At 38.7% G+C, this 22,683-nt stretch overlaps 1 protein-coding gene across 1 annotated transcript in view; it reads left to right on the forward strand.

Moving 5' to 3' along the window:
* NRIP1 (nuclear receptor interacting protein 1) overlaps positions 1–22,332 on the forward strand; it is a 52,484-nt gene extending 30,152 nt beyond the window's left edge. The window contains exon 2 of the mRNA XM_018052861.1: positions 15,069–22,332. Within this exon, the coding sequence (XP_017908350.1) occupies positions 15,424–18,894 (3,471 nt within the window). The 5' untranslated portion in view covers positions 15,069–15,423 and the 3' untranslated portion in view covers positions 18,895–22,332. The remainder of the gene's footprint in view (positions 1–15,068) is intronic.

Here is a 22,683-nt window from a genome sequence, read left to right on the forward strand (position 1 = left end):
CTCCTGTTCAGTTGTTCAGTTGTGTCCGACTGTTCGTGACCCCATGGATTGCAGCACACCAGGCTTCCCTGTCCATCACCAACTCTCTAAGTTTGCTCAAACTCATGTCCATCGAGTCAGTAATGCTGCCAACCATCTCATCCTCTGTCATCCCCTTCTCTTGCCTTCAGTCTTTCCCAGCATCAGGGTCTGGACCAGAGCCGCTGCTGCTGCTAAATCACTTCAGTCGTGTCCGACTCTGTGTGACCCCATAGATGGCAGCCCACCAGGCTCCTCTGTCCCTGGGATTCTCCGGGCAAGAACACTGGAGTGGGTTGCCATTTCCTTCTCCAATGCATGAAAGTGCAAAGTGAAAGTGAAGTCACTGAGTCGTGTCCGACTCTTCGCAACCGCATGGACTGTAGTCCACCAGGCTCCTCCGCCCATGGGATTTTCCAGGCAAGAGTACTGGAGTGGGGTGCCAGTGCCTTCTCCCTGGACCAGAGCTACCCACTGAGAAATGCCAGAGTCAGGAATCCAGAGATTGTTCTCTTCACCACTGTGCTATGTGATCTTTCTGATAAAAGCAAGAGCAACAGCAGATACAGACTTTAGAGTAGGAAAAGTAACCCAGAGTTCTACAGGTCCTATAAAGTCATTTGCCTTGCCAAATGTTTTCAAACTCATCGTTACAGTCCATGGCAATGTAAACTCACAGGGAAGGCTGGAACTCAGAAGAACCTCAGCTGGTTTCGGATGAACCATTTACTGGCTAGTCACTCAATTGCTTGTATGTTAAAATGGGAATGAATGTAATATCAATATAATATTAACCAACCTCAGGAGAAGAATCGAAGGAAGCATAACTTTGTATTTCATTGGAGAAGGAGATGAGGCCTAAAACACTTGGGGGAGAGCGGGTTGGAACTCAGTAAGGGGCTTCCCTAGTAGCTCAGTGGTAAAGAATCCACATGTAATACAGAAGATGCGGGTTTGATCTCTGGGTTGGGAGGATCCCCTGGAGAAGGAAATGGCAACCCGCTCCAATGCTCCTGCCTGGGAAGTCCCATAGACAGAGGAGTCCTGTGGGCTACAGTCCGTGGGGTTGCAAAGAGTCAGGCATGACTGAGCGACTAAACAACAAACTCAGTAGGACCCGGCAGTCTGTGGTGGAGAGCCCCCAGGAGTATTTCTATGCTACTTTGGCCCATCAGGAGTTTATAAAGAATGTCATCCTTGCAGACGGGTGCCCAGGTACATGTGTGTGTATTCCTTTGTTTGTCCTTTGCTAGACTCCTTCACCTGGAGAAGGCAATGGCACCCCACTCCAGTCCTCTTGCCTGGAAAATCCCATGGACGGAGGAGCCTGGTGGGCTACAGTCCATGGGGTCGCACAGAGTTGGACACGACTGAGCAACTTCACTTTCACTTTTCACTTTCACGTACTGGAGAAGGAAATGGCACCCCACTCCAGTACCCATGGACAGAGGAGCCTGGTAGGTTACAGTCCATGGGATCACGAAGAGTCAAACACGACTGAGAGACTTCACTTTCATACATTAGAGAAGGAAATGGCAACCCATTCCAGTGTTCTTGCCTGGAGAATCCCAGGGACAGCGGAGCCTGGTGGGCTGCTGTCTATGGGGTCGCACAGAGTCAGACACGACTGAAGCGACTTAGCAGACTCCTTCAACAGTGGAATTTAACTGTCTTATCTAGACCTTAGCAAGGTGATGGATTTAGTCAGTGGAATAGTTTCCAATGTCTGAAGGATAATTGAAGGATTAGCCTTGTTTCTGTGGCCCCCAAAGGACTAATGATCAGTGTAAAGGAGACAGATTATAGTCCAGTGCAAGGACGAATATCATACTGTTGCAGTTGTGGGAACATGCAATGAGTTCTCTGAATAGTGGGTAATCCTTGCCGAGCACCCGCCTTGAGCCCTGGCACTGTGCTGAGCACCACATGAGCATTGTCAGGTTTAGTCCCCACAGAGGTGCTATGAAATTGGTATTGGTTTTCATTTATTTACAAATAAAACTTTTGAGAGTAGTTAACTTGCCCAAAGCCATGCAGTTGGCTAAGTGTAAGAGCCAGAAATTGAACCCAGAGTCATCTGATTCTAAAAAATACCACCTTAGAATACAATCCATGGTCACTGGAGGTTTTCAGAAGTAACCTAGACAACCAGTATTAGCATACAGGTTATTAAAGGGGTTTAAGCATTACCTGGGATGATTGGTTAGGCAGGTGACCTTTCAACTCTTTCCTAATTGGTCCCATTACATTTGTAGAATCCATTTGCTGTTAGGAAAATGATAGCTAGTGGTAGAATCATCATAGGAAGATAGGTTTCTCTATAAACATGAGCTGCTGTGCCATTTTTATACAAGTTCCATAAGTTTGTATTTCCAGTGTAATGGAGGCTAGAATATTTGTCAGTTTAGCTTTGAAAAGAAGTCAGTAGTCCCAGTGAATAAAGGATCTGCCCCAAAATCCCCACAGTAGTTTATGATAGGCAAGGAAATTTGATTTCATAATGTAATTACTTTAAAACAAATGCTTTAGTAGCTTTTGGAGCATAGTATGATACATTTTGTTTTTAATACACATTAAAGACTTACTGTACATTTCAGGAAACTGTGTTTTCAGACTTGTCTCCATCCACATCAAAGTTAGCTATTTTCTGAACCCACATGACTCCTTAGCCTCCTCAGACCTGAAAGACATCATTTAGATTTGATACCCTGCACAAGGCAGGGGGTGGGGGTGGGGGTGGGGCGGGGGAGGGGAGTTTATTCCTTCAGCACAGGTTAAAGGAGGGAATTCCCTTGATTTGATATTACTGCTAACAGCAGCATGCAGATATGGAAGAAGAAGAAACAGTGGCACGTTGACTCTTCTTGCATCAGTATTCCAGACCTGCTTGGATAATGTTTGTTTTGTTTAATTGGTTTTCACATTTTCAGGTATAAAGTCTTTTAAAAGGAATTTGATCACTTTTACACATTCTAATTGAATCACTTTCGGGCAGGATATTGTTTTTATTTAGCCAGACACAGTACAAGCTCATACTTGAAACACTTCAGCAAATACAGGTTCAGATGAAAAAGATCATCCTAAGGATAGCTTTGACCAATTTGATTGAATCTTTATCACACCCTGATAGTTGAGTTGGTAAACAATTTGCCTGCAGCGCGGGAGACCCCGGTTGGATTCCTGGGTCAGGAAGATCCGCTGGAGAAGGGACTGGCTACCCACTCCAGTATTCTGGGGCTTCCCTTGTGACTCAGCTGGTAAAGAATCCACCTGCAATGCGGGATACCTGGGTTTGATCCCTGGGTTGGGAAGATCCCCTGGAGAAGGGAAAGGCTACCCAATCCAGTATTCTGGCCTGGAGAATTCCATGAACTGTATAGTCCATGGGGTCACAAAGAATTGGACATAACTGATCATCTTTCACTGTCACACAATTTAAAGGGTTCAAATTTTGTGGTATATAATTATTATCTACTTCGGTGGTTTATTTGTCGCATGACCAAAGAGAAATAATTTCTCACTTGTGGTTAATATATGATGCCAAGTTAATTCATGAAGGCTTTCTTTCCCCATATCATTATGTCCTTTTTGGGATGAGTTTGGTTTTTCTGAGTTTTTAAGGATTGAATCTTTCAATATGATACTTCTTTCTTAAATACAGTCTTCAGTGTAGGAAAACTTAACAATGAAATGTTTAATATAAATAGGTTTTATTCAGATTCCTATGCAATGAATAGTTAGGGAGAGGAAAATGATGAAAAGCTTTATGATACCAGAATTTTGAAACGTTTGCTCATTCTTGTTTATAGTCTGTGAGTATAGTAGGTCTTACAAACCTTAGCCAGGAAGACACTGATTAAAGGAAACTGAATGATCTTTTTTTTATAAACAGATGTTAAAGATTCACTTCTAAATATCTAGATCTTGAGTTTTTCTAACAGAATGTGTACATGTTTTCCAAAACCACAGAACTTGTGTAGAATAAAATACTTTATTACTCTTTAATTTTGTAAAATTTTGTTACATTCAGGGGAGGTGGTGATATCTTGAATTTGAAACCAAACATTATAATAGCATTATCATACTGTCTTCGATCTTAAAGTACCTTACAATTATGACAGCCCACCCTTCATTTTATAGTCTGAGGCTTGAGGAGTTTGACTTGCGTGTTCTGCTGGCAGTGCTGTCTGTGCCAGGTGCTGGGATGTAAGATGACAAAAGTGAAATCCTTGTCCAGAAGAGGTTTACATTCCAGCTGAAGGCTAGGCATAAACAATACAAAATAGTTTTGTAATGAGATGATTGAAAGATCTACTGAGTTCTGTGAAGTCCCAGAGATGAGAAATGTGCTTCAGCCAGTGTAGTTTAGGGAAGATTGCCCAAGGAGGAAGAGGGTGTGGCCTCAGTTGAGACTTAGAGAATAGAAAAGATACCTGATTCCTTTAGCTTGATTGTGAGCCACTGGAACATAATTCTGTGATGCTTTTTTAATTATGATATATTTTATCAAATGTTGATGATGGCAGGAATTGTGTAAGTGAAAAGAGGAAAGGATACTGAGCCAAAGGTTCTTTTCTTTCTTATTTTTCCCACTGTTAGGTCTCAGTCATAGTCTCCTGACAGGTCTTCCCATCTTGGCTCAGTGGTAAAGAACCCGCCTGCCAGTCCAGGAGATGCAAGAGATGCAGGTTCGGTCCCTGGGTCTGGAATATCCCCTGGAGTAGGAAATGGCAACCCACTCCATTATTCTTGCCTGGAAAATTTCTATGGACAGAGGAGCCCAGCAGGCTACAGTCTGTGGGATCACAAAGAGTTGACCATGACTGAGGACACACACACGTGTAATAACAAGAATTTAATTACAAGACAAATTATTCATTTTACATAAGTTCTACAATTGAAAGCATGATAAATTTAAGAACAATAAAATAAAATATCAATAGAGGGAATATTGATATAAGAATGTAAGCAGTTGATACTGGCATTGACCAAGCTACTGAACAGAGAGGTGTCAGTATGGAACCTGTATGTGCCAGTCCACGTGTCGCCGTTCTGTCTCCACCAGAATGAAAAGAAAGAAAATAAGAAAGATGAGATACATAATAGAAGTCCTCACAAAGCTAAGGTTACTTCATTTTTCAATGTTAAAATGTTTCAGTTTTATTAAATAATGCTCATAGTAGCAGTTGTTTCTAATGATCTTTAATTACCTTAAAAGGTAATCATCTGAAATATTTTTAGTCCAATAAATGAAGTCAGGACGGCACAGACCTAGACTATTCTCCCTGTTTCTTTTCCAACTTGTAGGAGCCTCTTGTAAAGCCTCCTGACTACCTACAACCCAGTCTCTAGCTGAGTGTCAGGCGCCCTGGCTGGGGTTGGTATAGCCTCAGCCATGGACTGAGCATGCCTGAGACCTTGGCACCAGCAAAACTGGGTCTCAGACTGGCAGTTACTGGCAGTTTGACTTCAGAAGTGTCTGACTTCAGACATCTACTTATGTGTTGTTCAGTTGCTAAGTTGCGTCCTTATGTGTACCAATGAGCAAAAGAGACATTGTGGAAAGGCATGGGTGACAATTTCACATTCAGAATGAAACCTTTGAAAGTAAATAGCACACTAACGGCATGCCAGTAGTTTCATCTACTTAGTTGAAAAACCATATTTTAATGTTACCCGTTAATATTTAAAGACTTGGAGATTCTCCAGGTACATTGTGCATATTCTTATTGCTTATTAATCCCCTGGGGCAGGAACCTGTTAGGTTCATTGACTTTTTCCCTTCCCACATATATCATCACTGTGTCTCTCTGTCCATGGATTGTGTCTGTAGTGATAGCTCTCTGCCACAGACTAAAACCCTTAATCTAGAAAACTTTGTGTTGTGGGCCATTATGGGCAAGTGGGATATCGTTATGTTTATACTGTTTCTGGAAAATCAGACTTCACCCAGCAGGGCAACACTTTCACCCAGGACATATTTATTAATTGATGAGTGACTCCTCTAAATAGACTTTAGTATATTTTACAAGGAATTCTGTTTTGTTTTAAAATAGAAAATATGTCCACAGATTTTGTTATCAAAGTTTGTTGTACAAATTGATGCCCATTACTGGTAATTTTGATAAACTCATGGTCTGCTTCAGCCTGGTAAAGGAAGTTTCATTTGCAGTGGTATTTAATTTGATAAATATTTTTGTCCTTTTTTCTTTGTTATCAGGAAACTAGCAGATCTTCTAGGACAGTACAATTCTGGTATTTTCATTCAAATCTGTTAAATTCTTTGCAAAAACAATTTTGCAAAATGAAAAACTGATAACTGAGAACATTTATATGTTCATGTATCATAATTGGCAAATTATATAAAGCTACGGCAGATGATACTTAATTTAACAAGGAAAGCACTTCTATTATAAATTTACCCCAACATTAAGAATGCATTTTATGCATTCTTAAAAATAATTTCTTGATCAGAATGGTTCAGTAAGAACATTCATCACATAACTCTTGGTCTCATAAATGTAATTTAAGATAAATTAAGTTTTTTGCTTGAATAGCTGAAACAAAAGGCATGTTTTTATTAGATAATCACACTATTAATTAATATACTCCATTAAGAATCACTTTTGTTGCTGCTGTTGTTAACCAGAGTCTCTTCCTATATGGATAATTTGGAAGTTATCATGGAAGACTATGGATACATTGTAAAGTTTTTCTGGCTGAACCAATTGTTGTTAGTTAAATCTGTATTTGAGAAGACGTGACCCAAGATGTTGAACAATAGACAGTTTCCAGTTTAGCTTAGAGGCCTGGGGGAGCACGGTGGATTCAGGAACCTGTAAGTTAAAGTAATTTCAAATTTATCATGTGGCAGGGATCAGTTATAACATGAATACATAAATATTTAAGCATAAATATATATACACCTAAAAACTAATGATTCTGAAACATACATACACTAGTTTCTTTTTTTTTATTCCCCGATCCAATACAACAGTTTTTAACAGAACATACTTTGTAATAAATAAAAAGTGCATAAAGATCTTGTCTTCAAAGATGGGGAACATTTTTAAAACAGAGTGTACCCTGTGAGTAAAGACAGAGTGTCTTCTCAGTATACGAAAAACCCCAGGAGCTTTGATCAAATGCCAGCTGTTACATCAGTTCTGTTGGTAATCTTTCTTACTGATCTATGACCTTGACCTTGTGCTTATGTCTGTATGTCAAATCTATTTTAGGAATGGGGAGAGTATAGTTGAGTTTAATAGGAGTCATGCTCCAGTCTCAAAGGATGTATATGTGTGTGTGTGTGTGTGTGTGTGTGTGTGCATGTATATACACACTATAAACAATTTCAGGAGAAGAAAGCACCATTTTCCATTATATTTCATATTTGGATAGAGATTATAAATTATTAGGCTTTTCAAATCTGATAGAAAGCACCCGTTACTTTGAAGAGCAATTGGAAAAGATTAGCAGCAGCAGCAGTTACCCTGTTAGTTTTACATTTAAACCTTTTTTTTCTACACTTATGTGCCGCCAGATAATTTCTTAATAATTATTTTATGTTTCTTCAGAGAAACTATTGTTTAACTGAAGACAGTGGACAGACATTATTAATATTAATTCTAAATAAATACCACAGGTACTCTTTATCATAATTATCCTCCTGGATTTTTAAAAACCTAGAGTTAAAATTAATTTTCTTTAAAAATATTCTAGTTTCCATGTTTGCAAGATGATGCAGCACAGCATCCATGAGGGGGTTTCATTTTGGAACAGAAATGGTCTAAGCTCTTTCCCTAGCTCTTTTGATTCTATGAACTTTTTTAACTTAAAATCCCTAACTGGATACTCTTAATTTTGATTGTAAATTTCATTTTTCTATAAACTAGAAAGGCAAATAAACTGAATAGTGGATTTATTGAATCCAATTTGTAGCATAAGCCTTCTAAGAATAATTCAGAACAGAGAAACGCTTCTTTATTTTGCTGTATCATTTACAGGAGATACTTGTTTCTGATGCCAGGACAATTATTTTGCCTCTCTTATGCACTTATCTATGTCATCAAGGGTCTTAAATCTTTACTATTGTATTTTATTCAGTATATAGTCTTTAGGAGATAAGCACAAGCTCCAGTTTGAATATAAGCTCATGTTTAGCTTTTAAATAAACATCTGTTTGAAATTCTTTTCCCCAGTAAAGAAAGTAGTGAAGATAAATAACTGGAGGATTGAATGGGTAGGGTGTATGGCTATTTCAAAATCATTTCCTTCCCCTGAAATTCACTAAAAAGACTATAAAACATTGGTCAGGGCTGTTTCCACAACTTTTATGACAGCATATCATCTTTCTAGTTAAAATGCTTGTCATTTTTATCAACTGTAATTTGATAAATTACTTTGAGTCATAGAAATAGAATTTTAAAGTTGAAGAGGTCCTCAGATTCATATGTCCTTCTATTGAACACTTGAGTCAGTCAAGCACTAGTGTCTCCTAGTGAGTCTTAATAGGGAATGTGAGTGACACTACTTCACTCCTGTGGAAGCAGCTGACAGCAAGTTAAAGCTGATGGACCTGGAAGGTATGAGCAGATTTGGCCTTGGGCAAAAATATGTAAGTCCCTCAGGTTGCAGTGGAGAGTAATCTGGGCAGCTGTTTTACTCATGAGTGTCCGTCACTTCTGTTACGGATCTCTGAAGAGTATTTACATCTGAAACGAGAACCCCTGGGAAAGGGCAAGAAGCTCTTGTGGTCTAATTTTAAATGTTGAGGCCCTCAGTTGAGCAAAATGTGTTTAGGTAAGTTGATTTTCTTGGCACCCATCAAATTGAACAATCACACAGCCATCTTTCAATAGATACTACTACAAGAAAAATTATTATCTAGCAATTTAGATTATATACAGTAGTTTTTATATATTTTTCAAGAAATTATAAGTATATTCTGATCCAGGCTCCACCTTTACTGTGCCCATTATGATTCTCAGATATAAAATGGCAACAATTGAGTATTTCTTTTATTTTTTAAATTTTTTTCCAAAAACTTAATTTATGATGGAAGATACACTATAGTTTTCACCTTTCAGTGACATCCCAGGACCATTATTTGAAATTGTACTTTTTTTTTTCTTGTTCTGTGACACTAAGTGTTGGATTTTATATATTCTAAAGAGGAGAGTGAAAAAGTTGGCTTAAAGCTCAACATTCAGAAAACGAAGATCATGGCATTCGGTCCCATCACTTCATGGCAAATAGATGGGGAAACAGTGGAAACAGTGTCAGACTTTATTTTCTGGGCTCCAAAATCACTGCAGATGGTGAATGCAGCCATGAAATTAAAAGACGCTTACTCCTGGGAAGGAAGGTTATGACCAACCTAGATAGCATATTCCGAAGCAGAGATATTACTTTGCCAACAAAGGTCCATCTAGTCAAGGCTATGGTTTTTCCAGTGGTCATGTATGGATGTGAGAGTTGGACTGTGAACAAAGCTGAGCACTGAAGAATTGATGCTTTTGAACTGTGGTGTTGGAGAAGACTCTTGAGAGTCCCTTGGACTGCAAGGAGATCCAACCAATCTATCCTAAAGATCAGTCCTGGGTGTTCACTGAAGGACTGATGCTAAAGCTGAAACTCCGATACTTTGGCCACCTCATGCGAAGAGTTGAGTCATTGGAAAAGACTCTGATGCTGGGAGGGATTAGGGGCAGAAGGAGAACGGGACGACAGAGGATGAGATGGCTGGGTGGCATAACTGACTCGATGGACGTGAGTCTGAGTGAACTCTGGGAGTTGGTGATGGACAGGGAGCCTGGCGTGCTGTGATTCATGGGGTCGCAGAGTGGTACTGAGCGACTGAACTGAACCAAACTTTGCATTGACCCTTGGTTTAGAAAGCTAATTTTATCTATTTGCATAAAATGTTTGGAGTTACAACTTCTTGATAAGCTTGTCTTTTTTTTTTTGTTTCCCCTGTTCAACTGTTAAAACTTTCAAAGTTCTGAATCATTTACTGGGATTTTTTTATTGCTTAAGTAAAAAGTTTCAATAATTAGGGCTTTGCAATTGTCTTGGTACTTACATATTTTTCTTCTAATTCTTACTGAAACATCTTACTGTTTGTCTTTCCTTTTGCATAAATTGCATTGCCAAAATCATCTACAGTGAAATTTAGGTAATATTACCCAATAGGAGTAGCCTTTCAGTTCCTTCTGCATTTCCAGGAACCAGAGCCCAGAGTCCAAGTGCTCATTAAAGTGGCATTGCAGAAATACTTTTAAATTCAATACTCAAACAGGTGTCACTTGATAATGCAGAAGAAATTGGAGGAGATTTCATGAAAACAGTTGGAAGTCATGAGGTATTCATTAGATATTATTTAAATAGATATGAAGTGACTTCATAGGTGTTAATCATTGAAATGTGTTTTTAGTGGAGAATTTGATTGCAAGTGAGATACTGAATCCCTTCCAAACAACTAGAGAAAGACCATTCTTCATTTATAAAAATAAAGTCTTTTTACTTGGAGTTTTACCATTTTTATAAAAGTGTTTAAAAATTCAGTGAATTTTCCCTTTGCTTAATTTTCAAATGGAAAATGTAAACCAGTGCTTCAGTGGAAATATTTTATTTCAGAGAATAAATAGTACACCTAGTTGGGAATTGTTACTATGCATATTATTTACAACTGTCTTTTATCTATTAAAACTCTAAACCAAAGTCTGTCTATGCATAGGGCCAAGATTCCATGGAATTCTTTTATGGTTTAGTTTGATTTTTATTATTCTTTTTTAATCATGTCCTGCCACAATAATAATTGTTTTTACTGCATGCTAGTGAACCAGTAAAATCTCAATTTTTGAAAGATTTTTTATCCTTGTAAACAATTTTAAATTAATAAGAGAAAGATTTCATTTATAATTTTAATACTGTAAATGGTTATACATGAATTTTATTAAATTATCTTAAAATGCATTAACCCCTGGTTCAGGGATTTAACCCCTATCAGGGTTCTTTGGACCCAGTTTTAGTTTGAAGTTGTTTCGTAGGAAGGATTGTATTATATGACTTTTATTCTTTTTAAAGTTTCAATGAATGTGTTTTTTAATAGGAAAAAACATTGTATCTTGCTATTAACATGTGTCCATCAGAACTTTTTATAAATCGAACATATACTATGGAATCTTGATTGTATTTTTCCTGTATATCTTTCATCATTTTGACCGTTTATGATTTTGGAAATTAATTCATCATTTGTTTCCAACTGTGGGATATAAAGACTAAAATAATAAGCCAAAGGAGCTTAATGAAAGTGCCTAAAAGGATAATGCAGTAGTGAAATGTCATCTTTATTGTATTATGTTCAACTTTTTAATAGCATAGCCCATTAATACTGTATTATCTTTCAAGAATGTAAAAAACAAAATGTCTGGAGACTATCTTTGTTGTCTTTTTGTTTTGAATTTTTAGCAAATATAATAGAGAATTCAGTATTTTCCATTTTCTGTCCCTAATGTTAAAGAGAAGAAAGTTGGCATGCGAAGATGCTTCGATTAGATGAATTAGTGAGTGAATGCACAGACTGGTAGTAGCATTCTAGACACGACTCATCATGGGGACACTGAATGGATGAGCAAAATCTCCAACTACTGTCTTCAGATGACAGTATCCTAGATGAATTTTCTCAAACTTAAGGGTCAGTGAGTGACCAGTATAGCGCTTTCTCCCCCAGCTTAATATATAATTGACATATCACACTTTATAAGCGGTATAATGTGGTGATTTGCTATGCACATGATTACCAAAGTAAGATTAGTTAACGTATCCATCACTGCACCTAGTTGCTATAGCAATATAGTTCTAAAGCAAAAAGGAAATACAGTATTTTCCTCCTACAGTATTAAGTTAGTTGCTCAATAGCAAGGACTTCATCAGTCAGTATTTTGTGACAGGAACCTCACCTGCCCTGGCTTGCTTTTCTGATGCTGACACACCCACATTTTTTTGAAACAGTGGAGAAGTTGACAAGTACACAAGGCCAGTGTGTAATAAAAGAATTGGAAGAAAATAAATGACATGGAAATGATATAATTGGTATTAATAAATCTAAAAATAAAAAATATTTTGCAGTTTTGTAACAAGGAAGACTTCTGTCCTGCTGTCCTCAGTATACTTTTGAGTTGTCAAAGTTTCCAAAGTTAACACATTTTGAATTATTGATACAAATACAAAAAGAAGTCTAGAACCTTATAGACATGTTTTTGAAATCTAGAATCGGTATTTACAAGGTACTTACAAGTTCATACGTGACAGTAGTTAAGCTATCAGTTCCAAAGTGCCTTGCCCGTTTCAGATATGTTGTCCTTCAAAACCAGGAAAATACAGATATTAAGAATTGGATTTGCTGTGTAAATTCTCATGAAAAATTCTAATGAAGTTGTTTTTCATTGTCTCTTTACTATTCTGTAAATTATTCACAAACTGACTTAAATAGTAATTAAATATTCATTGGACCCAGATAGTAAATGGTGATAACTGTTATTCTTGGTATACTGCAGGTTAAATGAATTTGTTAAAATTATAAAGAGCTGATTTTGATATAGAATGATAGTTCTAAATCAAAATTAAGTCATTTCTTGGTATAGTAAGTGTTACACTAATTTTTTTGTTAAAACCAGAAAATGTTTTTCTAAAACTTTAATGTAATCACCCTATGCAAATGGCAACTAAGTTAAAACAGACATTCTTCATTCAGCTTCTAATTTATCACTGGGTAGGTTTTATATTTTCCCCCATTCACATATATAAATATGTATGTATTTTCAGTGTTCCTTAAATCTTTCTTCATTTTGCCTGTCATTCCTACCAACCTAATGCTTAAAGAAGGTATTAATATATTATTATGTTAGTTTCTAAACTAAATTTTTCCTTCTAGAGCTTTTGAGAGTTGCAAAATTTGTGAGTCCTTCATTTGTTTTTGTTTTTTCCTATTTTCTTCTGCCCCTCAGTACTTTTACTCCCCCTTTGTTTGGTCCTTCTTACCTTCCATAAACCAAATGTTTTGGATAATTCTGTTCCCTTTCCACAGAAATCACGTAAGTATTTGCCATACAAATCAAGTTTCTTCCTTATTTTGTTTATGAAGAGAGTGTTGACTATTTTAAAAATGACATGTATACAAGCTTTAATAAAATCTCTAATGAAGTTAAAAATCATTAGATTCACTGACAAGGCAATGAATCACAGCATTTTATAAAATATTCTAGTTGCTAAATATGTTGCTTGTAAATCTCCAAAGAAACCTAATTTTTAAATGTGTGTTGACGCTGAGTTATTTGTAGTTGACTATACTCAGGTAGAGTGCAACACCTGGCAGCGTTAAGTAATATGTATATAAAATCAAGCAAGCCAGCCACATGTTGGTGATTCAGAAATCATGTGCTTGCCTTTCCACGGAAAGGAAATGCCAGGTTAATACTAGCTTTAAATCGAATTATTTTAACCTTAAAATGTTGAAAATACAGGTTTCTATGAAAAGCTCTCTATCTTGCTTGCTTCATGTAATCGGTGCTGTTTATAGAATTTTCTTTTCAAAGAAATTAATGAAAAGTAACCACTTTAACTTAGAGTTTTCTGGAAGCAATTATTCCTCTTCCATTCTATCCTAAATGTGTTTCTTGTCCAATTTTCTACAGGGTAAAGGGATAGCTTAGTGTATAGTGTAAGTGAAGTCACTCAGTCATGTCCGACTCTTTGTGACGCCATGGACTGTAGCCTACCAGGCTCCTCAGTCCGTGGAATTTTTCGGGCAAGAGTACTGGAGTGGGTTGCCATTTCCTTCTCCAGGGGATCTTCCCAACCCAGGGACTGAACCCGGGTCTCCCGCATTGTAGACAGACGCTGCACCATCTGAGCCACCAGGGACGCCCCTTTTATGTGTTGCAAGGTTTTCAAGGTGGCTCAGTGGTAAAGAATCCCCTTAGCAATGCGGGAGATGTGGATTTGATCCCTGGGTCAGAAAGATCCCCTGGAGTAGGAAATGACAACCCGCTCCTGTATTCTGGCCCGGAACATTCCATGACAGAAGAGCCTTATACAGTCCATGGGGTTGCAAAGAGTAAGACAGGATTGAGCACACAATCATATTTTCTAAGCTAAAAATGGTGCGAGTGCCCTAATTGAGTTCAGTTCAGTCGCTCAGTCATGTCCGACTCTTTGTGACCCCTTGGACTGCAGCACACCAGGCCTCCCTGTCCATCACCAGCTCCGGGAGTTTACCCAAACTCATGTCCGTTGAGCCGGTGATACCATCCAGCCATCTCATCCTCTGTCGTCCCCTTCTCCTCCTGCCCTCAATCTTTCCCAGTATCAGGGTCTTTTCCAATGAATCAGTTCTTTGCATCAGGTCGCCAAAGTATTGGAGTTTCAGCTTCAACATAAGTCCTTCCAATGAACACCCAGGACTGATCTCCTTTAGGATGGACTAGCTGGATCTCCTTGCAGTCCAAGGGACTCTCAAGAGTCTTCTCCAACACCACAGTTCGAAAGCATCGATTCTTTTGATGCTCAACCCCACATCAAACTCATTTGATGAGTCCACATCACAAAGATCCCTTTTCCTTTTTTCGCACTTCTCTTGTTCCTTCCAAAGCTCCTAGTAATGTAAGGAAGCTCATTCCAGCCCCTCATAGAGCTGTGGTGCTGCAGAAGAGACTCACCATTCATATCGCTTTGCAGAAAGGTGTTTATGAAAATTCAAAAACTCGATGGGCTTTGTAAGACAGTTACAGAACATTAAAGTATTTTCTCTAACTGATTAGATCATTTTAACAATATGGATTAATCCATAGGATTTCCAGTAGAGATTTCCAACTTAATAGAATGACAATAAACTAATAAGGAAGCTCTGCAATGTATACATATGTATATTGTATATATGTATATATATATACACCCACATAGACACTTACAAGTGCTGTATTTTTTGCCTACAGGTATCATAGCATAATTCTATTCATCTTCTTAACTATTTTCTATTTATTTTTTAGAACACTGATATTTGCGTTTACTGGGGAACGGAAGATGAAGAAGGAAAAGCAGTATATTCACTGAGGATTTTGTCTGCTTGCCACCGCAGCTCTGTGTGTAGAGGAATTCTGCTGCTGTTTCTTGTTTGAGAGTTCCCAGCTCTGAGGTCAGATTACGTCATAGTCTGCCTACCTTTTGTCTCATCATTGCCAGCCAGCAATAATCCTGGTCAGAATGGAACCACATACCTCTGTCTAATTACTGTGGAAGGTGATACACCAACACTCGCTTATTGAAGTTACATCTCACTTCCCCACAAAAAACCATTCCTCAAAGTGAATAGAAACCGAGCCCTCGTGAACACTTCTATTGAACATGACTCATGGAGAAGAGCTTGGCTCTGATGTGCACCAGGATTCTATTGTTCTAACTTACCTAGAAGGATTACTAATGCATCAGGCAGCAGAGGGGTCAGGTACTGCCGTTGACAAAGCGTCTGCCGGGCGTAATGAAGATGATCAGAACTTTAACATTTCTGGTAGCGCGTTTCCCACCTGTCAGCGTAATGGTCCAGTTCTCAGCACACACACGTATCAGGGATCTGGCATGCTGCACCTCAAAAAAGCCAGACTCTTGCAGTCTTCTGAGGACTGGAATGCAGCGAAGCGGAAGAGGCTGTCTGATTCCATCGTAAATCTAAACGTAAAGAAGGAGGCTCTGCTGGCTGGCATGGCTGACAGTGCGCCTAAAGGCAAACAGGACAGCAAGGTACTGGCCTCTCTGCTTCAGTCGTTCAGCTCTCGGCTGCAGACTGTTGCCCTGTCACAACAAATTAGGCAGAGCCTCAAGGAGCAAGGATACGCCCTGAGTCATAATTCTTTAAAAGTGGAGAAAGATTTAAGGTGCTATGGAGTTGCATCGAGTCACTTAAAAACCCTGTTGAAGAAAAGCAAAGCTAAAGATCAAAAGCCCGATACCAACGTCCCTGATGTCACGAAAACCCTTATCAGAGATAGGTTCATAGAGTCACCTCATCACGTGGGGCAGGGCGGAACAAAGGTCATGAGCGAACCCTTGTCGTGTGCTGCAAGATTACAGGCTGTCGCAAGCATGGTGGAAAAAAGGGCTAGTCCTGCCACTTCACCCAAACCCAGTGTTGCCTGTAGCCAACTAGCACTACTTCTCTCCAGCGAAGCCCATTTACAGCAGTATTCTCGGGAACATGCTTTAAAAACACAAAATGCAAATCAGGCAGCAAGCGAAAGACTTGCTGCCATGGCCAGATTACAAGAAAATGGCCAGAAGGACATGGGTAGTTTCCAGCTCTCAAAAGGCATATCAGGCCATCTTAATGGTCAGGCAAGAGCATCATCAAACAAACTAATGGCTAGCAAAAGTACAGCATTTCAGAATCCAGTGGGTATTGTCCCTTCTTCCCCCAAAAATGCAGGCTATAAGAACTCCCTGGAAAGAAACAATATAAAACAGACTGCTAATAACAGTTTGCTTTTACATCTTCTTAAAAGCCAGACCATACCTAAGCCGATGAACGGACACAGTCACAGTGAGAGAGGAAGCATTTTTGAGGAGAGCAGCACGCCTACGACCATTGATGAGTACTCAGATCCCAATCCTAGCTTCACCGATGAGAGCAGTGGTGATGAAAGTTCTTACTCCAGCTGTGTGCCCATAGACTTGTCTTGCAAACACCGGATAGGAAAACCCGAACCCGACCAGCCTGTTTCTCTGGATAACTTAACTCAGTCCTTGCTAAACACTTGGGATCCAAAAGTCCCCGAAGTTGACGTCAAAGAAGATCAAGATACCTCAAAGAATTCTAAGCTAAATTCGCACCAGAAGGTAACCCTTCTTCAGTTGCTGCTTGGCCATAAGAATGAAGAAAACATGGAAAGAAACAGCAGCCCTCAGGAAGCACACAGCGATGAGACAAAGTTCAGCACACAGAATTACACCCGGACGTCTGTAATAGAGAGCCCCAGCACCAACAGGACTACTCCCGTGAGCACTCCACCACTGCTTGCATCCACCAAAGCCGACTCTCCCATCAACCTTTCCCAACACTCTCTGGTCATCAAATGGAATTCCCCACCGTATGCCTGTGGCCCCCAGCCCGAAAAGCCAGCGAATACCGCCTCGAGCCACCTGATGGACCTTACAAAAAGCAAAGAATCGCAGGGGGAGAAAGCCATCCACAATGAAGGTGCACAAAACTCGGCCACGTTCAGTGCCAGTAAACTGTTACAAAATTTAGCGCAATGTGGAATGCAGTCTTCCGTGTCAGGGGAAGAGCAGAGACCCAGTAAACAGCTGCTGAGTGTAAATACAGATAAACCTCCAGGTATGATTGATAGACTGAATAGCCCTCTGCTAGCCAATAAAACAAGTGCAGTTGAAGAGAAGAAAGCATTCGGCAGTCACACAATAGGTCCTGAACCAGGACTCTCTGGGTCTGAAATAGAAAATCTGCTTGAAAGGCGCACCGTCCTCCAGTTACTGCTGGGAAATCCCAACAAAGGGAAGACTGAAAAGAAAGAGAAGATGCCCTTAAGAGATGAGAGCACTCAGGAACATACAGATAGAGCTTTAAGTGAACAAATACTGATGGTGAAAATAAAATCTGAGCCTTGTGATGACTTGCATCCGCATAGCGCGGGCATGCACTTGAGCCACGAGGCTCCGGGCGCCCCCTTCTTAGGGACGGCCCCTCCCGTGCAGAGAAGCGCACCTGCCTTACCAGCATCTGAGGACTTGAATCCAGAGCCTGGCTCACCTCAGGATTTTTCTTTCTCAAAGAACGGTCTGCTAAGCCGATTGCTGAGACAAAATCAAGACAGTCACCTGGCTGATGAGCTGGACAGCAGTCACAGGAACAGTGAACTGACACTTGTAGAATCGAAGAACCTTTGCATGGTCCCTAAGAAAAGGAAGCTTTACAGCGAGCCATTAGAAAACCCCTTTAAAAAGACAAAAAGTAACACAGTCGATGCTGCAAACAGTCACAGTGCTCCGGAGGTGCTGTACGGGTCCTTGCTTAACCAGCAAGAGCTGAAACTTAGCAGAAGTGATCTTGAATTTAAACATCCTGCCAGTCACGGTTCAGCCAGCGAAAGTGAACCCAGGAATTGGACCAGAGAGAGCAAAAGCTTCAACGTCCTGAAACAGCTGCTTCTCTCAGAAAACTGCGTGAGAGATTTGTCTCAGCACAGGAGTAACTCTGTGGCTGACAGTAAAAAGAAAGGACACAGAAGCAGTGTGACCAACAGCAAGCCTGAATTCAGCATTGCTTCTCTCAACGGACTGATGTACGGTGCCACTCAGCCCGGCGGTTGCATGGACAGCAGGACCTTTCCATACCCAGGTGTCGGAAGGGCCGCCCTGAGTCCTCCTTTCCCTGAGCACTTGGGCTGCACAGGGTCTAGACCAGAAGCTGGGCTTGTGAACGGGTGTTCCATGCCCAGTGAGAAAGGACCCATTAAGTGGGTGATAACAGATGTGGACAAGAATGAGTATGAGAAAGACTCTCCAAGACTGACCAAAACTAACCCAATACTCTATTACATGCTCCAGAAAGGAGGCAATTCTGTTACCAGTCGAGAAACACAGGACAGGGACATTTGGAGGGAGCCTTCATCTGCTGAAAGTATCTCACAGGTTACAATCAAAGAAGAGTTACTTCCTGCTGCAGAAACTAAAGCTTCTTTCTTTAATTTAAGGAGCACTTATAATAGCCATATGGGCAATAATGCTTCTCGCCCACACAGTGCAAACGGAGAAGTTTATGGACTTCTGGGAAACATGCTAACAATAAAAAAGGAATCAGAATAAAATGGACCTGCCACCCAACTTTGGATCTTTTTAAAACTAATGAACTTGAGATCTGTATAAATAAGCGCATGATTTGAGAAAAGCATGGTATAATTGAAACTTTTTCGTTTTGAAAAGTATTGGTTAATGGTGATGTTTAAATATGCAGACTACTTTTTGCTTCATGTTAAATGTCATGAGGAAGCTGCTGAACTAGCAATTGGTTGTTTGACACCTTCTGTATGCATCAGACAACAACTGTGAGTAGCCCATGAATGATAATTCTTTTTTTAATCACAGATTTTAGGCATAAATTAAAATATAAATCTCCATCCAGCAGATTAATGCATTGCTGCCTTTATTAGAGGACTTGATTTTGCTTTTCAGAAGCAACCTATATAACACGTTTTTTAAAGTCCACATTACTAAATAATAACTCTTTAAAGGGTAATTATTGAATTAAAAAACCTAGTGCTGTTTCATTTCTCATTCAATTCCAAAACAATTAGAAAAATATATGCTTACATTTTTCACTTTTGCTAAAAAAAAAATTATTTTTGACTATTGAAAGGGGTTTTGTGATTCCTCAATGTGTCTGGGCTTCCCCGATCCTTTTCAATATTCTGTATTTCTTTAAACCTTGTACTACTTGGTAAAAATTGATTACAATTGGTGGAAGTTTGATAGATCTTAAAAAAAGGCAGATTTCCATTTTTGTATTTTAACTACTTTACTAAATTAATATTCCTCCTTTTACAGAATTAGGAGAGTTAACATTTATCTTCAGATGGTTTCCTAAATAACTGAAATAAGTTGTTTTTAACTAGCAAAATGGCTTTTCTTTGGACAGTTTTCACCATGTCTTATAAAAGCCACTTCTCACCATTTCTGTGGTACCTGTGAGTCTGACGACCAGGGTTTCTTAAAGCTGGACTCAGACCACCTGCATTAGCATCATCCAGAGCACTTGCTTTAAAATGCAGATTCCCAGGCAGCAGCTCCGATCTACCAAACAAGAATTCTCTACTGAGTGGACCTGGGAGTCTTCCTTCTGCATCTTAGTACACTCCCTAGGTGTTTCTTCTGCACACTGAAATTTGGGTTTTGAAAATTGAAACAATTGCTTATGACTTTTCTCAGAAAACAGGATTGTAAACAAACTATTTGATGCCTATATTTTCCCCAATATAGTCACACATCAACTCAAAATTTGCAATATTGTACTTCATATTATTACTGTTATGTCTTTGGAAATCGGGTTCCGAATACTTTTTATGACAAAAAAAAAAATCGGGTGGAGGGGACAACTTTCATATCTGGCTCAACATCTCAGGAAAAATATGTGATTACTTGTGTGTTCTAAAGAGTAACATCTACTTAATTAGCCTTAGGGATGGAATAACAGGGCCACTTACCAAACTCAGGTGATTCCAGGATGGTTTGGCAACTCCTCCTGAATACATCCTTAACTTCTGTGAAAACCATTGTCCTGAGAACAGTGCTGACAAAGATGAAAATACATATTTCACACCCAAGGGAGGCACTAAACTCAGACTGCTTAAACAAAAAAGTAAGGGGCACATACACATGGCAGAGTTGTACACAGTCACTCCATCAGATCTGTTATTTTAAAATAGTGATTAAAAGGACACATTGATGTTTTCGTAGAAGAACTTAATTTATTATTGAACCACATGGGGTTTCTGTCTTGAAACACATCTGTGTTTTTCAGTTCATTTTTTACCATCCGCAATTCATTCACCAGATAGATTTGGTTTTAATTGTGAACCGAGGTAGCAACTGACCTACCAAAAAACTGTTATATAATCAACTATTAATTAGAAGAAAATCTATTTGAAATTGTTCTACTTAAAGTTGTTTCTAAGATTTTTATATCAAAAATGGGCGTTATTTCCTAATATGATCTAAAACCCTAAATGATTATTTTTTCTCAGAATGATTTGTAAATAATTACTGAATATATTAAAAAATAATACGAGTGAATATTATGCTATGTCTTGAAAATTCCACTGGCCAGTGAAGATATTCATCTGCATCCCATCTTTATTCTGTGACAGTCTTACTGTCTACACTATATAAGCTTTTAAACAAGTCATTTTTTTTTCTGCCATTATGAAAGTTCTAGAGCCTTAGAAGTATGCTAGAAAAATTACCAATGTTCCCCCTTGGTTAGGGGAAAATGGGCTTTTACAAGGGAGTGAAATTTAGGTCAGGAAAAAGAAGATCAAGGGCCAACATTGTATTTTTTTTTTTTTTTCATTCCCTTGGTTGGTTGGTTGGTTGTCTTTTGGTGGTGGTTATTGTCAGCAGTCAAAGAAATGAAGATATGTCATATATAGATAAACCTGACCAGGAAGAAGGCTGTTCTGATACTAGAGAGTGTCCCCAATTTGAGTTTAGTATGATCTTAAAGAAAAGTGCTGAGAAAGGGCATACATCCCTAAATGCACTTCGTTTATGCATATGTAGATACAAGGATGCACATATACACATTTTCAAGGACTATTTTAGATATCTAGACAATTTCTTCCTAACAAAGTCATTTGTGAAAGGGTACTACAGCTCTCATTGACATCAGTAAGGTAGCATTACCTGTTTGCTCTCTGCTGCATCTTACAGAAGAGTAAACCGGTGAGAGTATATATTTTATATATATATATATATATATATAATATGTATATATATATATTGACTTGTTACATGAAGATGTTAAAATTGGTTTTTAAAGGTGATGTAAATAGTGATTTCCTTAATGAAAAAATACATATTTTGTATTGTTCTAATACAACAGAAAAGCCTTTTAATCTCTTTGGTTTCTGTATATTCCATGTACAAGTGTAAATATAATCAGACAAGTTTAAAAATTGTGCATGTATGTATACAGTTGCAAGTCTGGACAAATGTATAGAATAAGCCTTTTATTTAAGTTGTGATTACCTGCTGCATGAAAAGTGCATGGGGGACCCTGTGCATCTGTGCATTTGGTAAAATGTCTTAACAAGTCAGATCAGATGTTCATCCCAACATAACAGTATTCCATTTCTGGACACGACTTCTGTGGTTTAAGCTTTGTGGAAGAATGCTTTGAATCCAAGGGTCTTAAAACTTTTTAAATCAAGTCAACCACTTTTCAAAATAAAGAGTTCACACAACTACTTTCATGAATTTTTTAATCCCATTGGAAACATATACCAGGAGTGTTCCAGGGTACTGGAATACAGGCACACTACCATTCATGGTATGAATTCTGGGGTTTACACAACCAATTTTGATGCAGTCTGCTCAGTAATATAATTTGTCATTTTTATTAGAAATTTAATTTCTTCATATGATGTCATGGAATTGTACATACTGCAGTGTGAATTTTTTTGTTTTGTTTTTTAATCTTTTAGTGTTTACTTCCTGCAGTGACTTTGAATAAATGAAGGAAAAAATTCATTGTCTCTGGTTTGAAATGATTGTTACTTTTTGGGCTCTCTCTGACTTTCAGATTTTCCATAAATGTAATAAGTCTCTGGTCATGAGAATAGCAAGTCTTCGAGAATGCTTTTCCGTTCTTGGAAAAATAAAGAAAAAAAAAAGAAAAGATGGCCTTAGAGTTAATGTATCTAGAGACAGGGCAATGGAAGCGTAGCTCAGAAAGACCATCAGCTTACAGCCTGGCCTACCCACCCTTGGTTCTGTTTTCTTGTGTAACCAGATAGTCATCATGGATTTTTAAAGTGGGAAAAACTTTGTACAGTGTTCAAAAATAAAATTGATTTGATACAAACTTGTTGTAAGATAAGA

This window comes from Capra hircus, chromosome 1, assembly GCF_001704415.2.
Source record: "Capra hircus breed San Clemente chromosome 1, ASM170441v1, whole genome shotgun sequence".
Classification (NCBI taxonomy): Eukaryota; Metazoa; Chordata; class Mammalia; order Artiodactyla; family Bovidae; genus Capra; species Capra hircus.